This window comes from Tupaia chinensis, unplaced genomic scaffold (assembly GCF_000334495.1).
Source record: "Tupaia chinensis unplaced genomic scaffold, TupChi_1.0 Scaffold143602_1, whole genome shotgun sequence".
NCBI classification, from domain to species: Eukaryota; Metazoa; Chordata; class Mammalia; order Scandentia; family Tupaiidae; genus Tupaia; species Tupaia belangeri.
This window is the reverse complement of record NW_006203448.1, coordinates 412734-417820: the sequence shown is the minus strand read 5'-3', so window position 1 is coordinate 417820 and position 5087 is coordinate 412734. Positions and strand designations below refer to the sequence as shown.

The 5087-nt window shown below is 65.1% G+C and overlaps 1 protein-coding gene across 5 annotated transcripts in view; it reads right to left on the bottom strand.

Moving 5' to 3' along the window:
- VAV2 (vav guanine nucleotide exchange factor 2) overlaps window positions 1-5087 on the bottom strand; it is a gene marked incomplete at its 5' end in the record, with an annotated part of 186799 nt that overhangs the window by 49583 nt on the left and 132129 nt on the right. For 3 of the 5 annotated variants that reach the window (XM_027766643.1, XM_027766644.1, XM_027766646.1), the window contains 3 exon segments: window positions 829-897; window positions 1908-2006; window positions 4705-4807. In XM_027766643.1, the coding sequence (XP_027622444.1) occupies window positions 829-897; window positions 1908-2006; window positions 4705-4807 (271 nt within the window). 5 annotated transcript variants of the gene reach the window in all.

The following is a 5087-nucleotide window of genomic DNA, read 5'->3' as shown; positions in this document are numbered from 1 at the left end:
GAGGGGCGTGGGGGAGGGGCGAGTGCCGGAGTGGCCACAGCCAGGCAGGGTCCGAGCACCCAGCGCGCCAGCCCGAGACCGGCCGGCCTGGTGGGCTGTGGCCACAGACCCCACAGGGCAGCCTGACCATGCAGGACCCTCGTGTGCCCACCAGGGGCTCCCTGGGATGAAGTCTGCACTGCTGAGTGGGGGTCTCAGCCTGGGACCCCCGAGACACCCCACATTTCTGAGTGGGTCGGCAACCAGAGGCAGCACCCTGGACTCCCTGCTCCCACCCACGCCCTGCCCATGGCCATCTGTCCCGGTCACGGCCCTGGCAGGATGAACCCCGCGTCAGGGCAGGGAACGCAGGAAGCTCGGGCACAGGCCCAGCCGTGTCCGGGAGGCGTGTCCAGGGCCCATCCCTGGAGCTGACGAGAGGTCACTGGTTCCTAGAAGCCCGCCCACCCCGCTCTGCCGACCAGGCCGTGACCCTGCACTCAGCCTCACCGTAGCCAGGCACGGCGGCGTGGAAGAGGGCTCGAAAGGGTGAAGGGGCAAGGAGTGTGTTTCCCTCCGCTTCTGACAACTGACAGTCCTTGGGGGCCTCACAGCCTCTCCCAGGGATGTGCGAATCCATGCCACACCCTGCTCTGCCCCACCAGGACACCTTGCCCTCCTGCTCCTCAAACCAGCGTCCCTGGAGGGGATGCCACCCTGTGCCTCCCACCTGCCAGCCATGAGCCAGCACTCCCAAAGCCCCCAGGACATGGTGTGGCAGGCGTCAGAGGAGCAGCCAGCTCCAAGTCAGGACCTGGGTCTGCTCACGTGGGCTGGGGCCGCACTCACCTCCAGGTTGATGAAGACGGCAGCCATGTCCGCTGGGCTCAGCACCAGCCGCAGGGGACACATGTAGTTCTGGAAGAGAGAAGCCCACCACTGCCACCTCACCTGGAGGACAAGTGCCACCTTCAAGGCCACAGCTGCTGCCAGGAGGGTCTCCGAGGGGCGGACACACGGGCACGGCGCGTGGGGGATGGTGCCCGTGTATCTGCAGAGAGGCCTGGGCACGGCACATGGGGGATGGTGCCCGTGCACCTGCAGAGGGGCCTGGGCAGGGCGCATGGGGGACGGTGCCCGTGCATCTGCAGAGGGGCCTGGGCAGGGCGCGTGGGGGACGGTGCCCATGCATCTGCAGAGGGGCCTGGGCAGAGACTGGGTGGGCACACGAGGGACAGATGGGGTGGGAAGAGGGGTTGACCAGAGCGAGGCTAGCCTGGGGCCAGGGGACAGCCCAGGACTCTGGCTGGAGGCCCACTCAGTGACCTGTCGGGCTGCACTGGCCTCCACACCACAACCAAGAGGAGCCAGTGAGAGTCGCACTTGGAAACAGCCCTGGGCTTCTCAACCACGGGCACTGGCAGTGACAATAAGGACACAATGTCAGGGACGTGCCCTGAGCCAGGCTGACCAGGTGTCCACGGAGACCGGACTGGGGTGGGGGCAGGCATGAACAGGGACTCTGGAGTCAGCAGGCCAGCAGGGGTGAGGGAGGACTCTGATGGAGAGCTCGGGGCCTGCAGCATGAGGCATGAGGCTGCCTACAGGTGGGGCCACTGCACCCCACTCCGCAAGGGAGAGCCGAGTGCAGAGGTGAGGGCCACGCTGGGCTTGGGGAGCTGTCCACAGAGAGCCTGGACAGAGTGGCCCCCACAGAAGCCAGTCCAGGCCAGTTTGGGCTCAAAGGAGGAGCAGACACAGCGGAGTGGGGTGCAGGAGGCTAAGGGGAGACATAGGGGCACCTGGTGGCAAAGCCCAGAGAGTCACTAAGTCCTGTCCACCCTGTGACCGCACCCCCAGGAGACCGGAGCCCTGCAGTGACCCCGAGTGGCCACTGCTGTTTCCCAGCGGCCAGAGCCCACCCACACCTTCTCGATGTCCTCCAGGGTTCGGCAGTACTTGGCCTCTGTCTCCTGGATCTCCAGTAAGCAGCAGTTCCTCTTGTCATCCTCGGTCATGCCCATTTTCTAGAAGAAGGACAGACCTAAGCCAGGTCCCCAAGGGCCCGGTCACCTGCACCACGAGGCACCACCCTACCACACAAGAGGACGCCTCCTCGAGTGTTCCCCCGAGACCGACAGGTGAGAACAGTCGGAGGGGAGAGTAGGGGGCCTCCTTGTCTGCTCAGCACCTGAGTAAACTGGGGGTGGGGGGGGGAGGTGATGTGACATGGGGACAGAGTGAAGGATGGCATGGAGGCTTCTGGAATCCCAGGCTCCTGCTCCCTCCCGATTCTGAATCTCAACTCTGCACTAGTCAGGGACTAGCCCTCAAGGCCCCCGCTTGGGCACAGTGCAGCTGCAGGGTGAGCAGGCCGGCCATCCCCTGAAGACCTGCTTCCGCTGTGAACAGATGTCCCAGGGCCCATGACCCCACTGGGCCAGGCAGGCCTCCAGACCAGGTCAAGATAACAACCCTTCGACGGGGTACCAAGGACAACCTATGCAGGTCTGCCCCAGCTCCCAGGAGAACGTGGCCAGGGCTGACCAAGACGTTCCACCCACTGGGGCAGGACGTGGGCAACAGACGGGACACTGGGACAGTGTAGGCTTTCCCACGCGGAGCTCTCTCAGGCTCACTTAGGCCATGCAAGCCACATGCGGACAGCTCTGGATAAACAGCCCAGTGAGGTTAGGAGCCACGTCGCCATCCCTTGGAAACACCCTGGGTCCTGTAGGGCCTGCCCGGCTACAGAAGGGGGCTGGCAGGCCAGGGGCAGGCAGCCACATGACCTGGGTTAAGACACCCCAGGCCTACGCAGTGGGTTCACTGTTACCAGGGCTTCACAGGGGTGTTGAGGGTCCATAGTGCCTGAGGCCACCTTGCAAGGTGGCAGGACATGCCCAGCCGCCCGCGTGTGCACTTACCTGCATGTACCTAATCTGAGAGCGTGAAGACGGGAACAAGAGACAGACCAGTTAGCAGGGCCGACCAGCCTCCAAGCTGTGCGCTTGGGGAGTCGGGGTGCCCACCCCACAATTCGCCACATCTCAGCCCTCGGTGTTGGTGGGCTGGGAGGAGGACAGCCCATGCCCACCGTGCCCGGGCTCTGAGACTGGGTTCTGCCACCCTCCGGCTTTTAGCCCCCTCGGAGGAGCCACCACCCGTCACCTTCCACTTAGACTGTCGGGATAGCCCCAGACAGGACAGGGGAGGAGACGAACCCCTGCTTTCTCACGTGGGACCCTCCTGCCAGCCCTGCCTGGACAGACAGGAGAGCTTTGCCCCAGCAACGGGTGCTGGGACTCTGCAGGACGGGGGTGGTTTCAGGACACAGGCCACCTGTCCCTGGGGGGGCTCTTGTCCTCACACCCGAGCGTCAGAACCAAGGACAGCACTACAACCCAGGGCTAGCCACTCAGTGTATCCCCCAGGAATACTCCGTGGCTGGGCGGGGACTCTCCGGGCCACCGTACCCATGAGCTCAGGCCACCCAGGGGACGTCCAGCTCTCAGACCTGGGGGAGGGAAGGGCCCCGCATGACAGAGGCCATTGCCAGATCCAGGCCTGCCCGGCTTTCATGGGCTGATGGACCAACTCTGGGGAGTGAGGGGGTCCCCCACAGTGGGGGCGGGGGTGGGGCAGCGGCTCAGCCTCCTGCCCCTGCCAGGTCAGCGCTCTGGGAGGGGCGGCCCCAAGAAGCATGGGCTCCAGGAAGAGCCCGTCCCTTCCACAGCGAGACCCCAGCAGCAGCGAGGGGAAGCCCACTTCAGACTGCTCTGAAGGGTGAGCAGGAGCTCTGTGGCCCACGCCCGGTGGGTGTGGCAGGCGGCGTCAGCTGGGGAGCGCCGTGAGGCCTCCCTGGGCAGCTGTCTCCCACCGCAGCCGTGACCCCACACAGATGAGACGCTGACACTTGCCCTCGGAGGACTTGCCCACATCTTCGAGAAGCGAGCCGGTGTCAGAAACCCCCACAGCTGGCGAGGGACAAGTCACCCGTCCCCAGGAGCTCTGGGTCTGCAGAGGCTGCAGTCGGCCCCAGCAGGTCCCCATCACCCGTCGCAGCCAGAGGACCCCTGCCGTCCAGCAGCGGGGGCAAGAGGCCGTGCCGGAGCGAGTCGCTGGCGATCACTAGCGCCACCGGAGCTGCACCTCCTGGGCCATGGAAGGCGCACCGCGGGCTCACGGTGCCACCGCAGCTCCCGCTCTCCCAGCGGCTTGTGATTTGGAGTGGTTATTTTCCTCCACACACTTCATTTAATCACGGCATCTTTCTCCTCATTAGCAATCACAGGGATGCCCATCACACCTCACCCCACTGAGAAGAAAGCTGGCTTCTTCATGATTCTCTCCTCCCCCACCTCCTAAGTGAAGCCATGGCACTTTCTATTTTATATTTTATGTCAAGACACATTTACACCGCAGCTCCCGCTCTCCCAGCGGCGGGCGCCAGCGTGCTGCGTGCGGCCCGGCGCACAGGTGCTATTTTAAGGCTCCCTGGGCAGGAAGGCTGAGCACCCTGCAAACCCCCACGGCAGAATGTCATGGAGCGTGGCCTGAAGGTCCAGCACAGTGTCCCGTTTAAGGCGACCTCACCCACGTCGACAGGGAAGGGCACCAGCCGCCAGGCGGCTGGGGCGCTCTGGAAGGCCCCTGGGGGGCCCTGTGCCCTGAGCACCGGGCGGCTCAGCTCGCGGCTCGGGGGAGCCAGGGCGGGAGGCTTACCATGGGCTGCTGTACCTCCACCTTGATGATGTCCTCATAGATGTCGTCGCCCTCGTCCTCGCACGGGACGCAGTCGTAGATGTCCTCGCCCAGGTCATGCTCGCTGCACAGGAGGGGGGGAGGGCGGTCACCACACCATTCCCATGCCTGGAGCGTGTCTACGTGGGGGTGCAGCCCAGGGGCCTCAGGGACAGGAGTGGCCACCTGCCCCGGCCTCACCCTCGACCATGATGGCTGGGTGCCCCCTCCCAGGGCTCGTGCACGCTGAGCTGGGTGGCATGGGGCACCTGGGGAGAGTGGCCTGCTGCCCTGCGATGGTATGTTAGGAACCCTGCCAAGGCAAGCCCCAACCACCCCAGCCTCCAGGAGACGCCGGAGGCCCA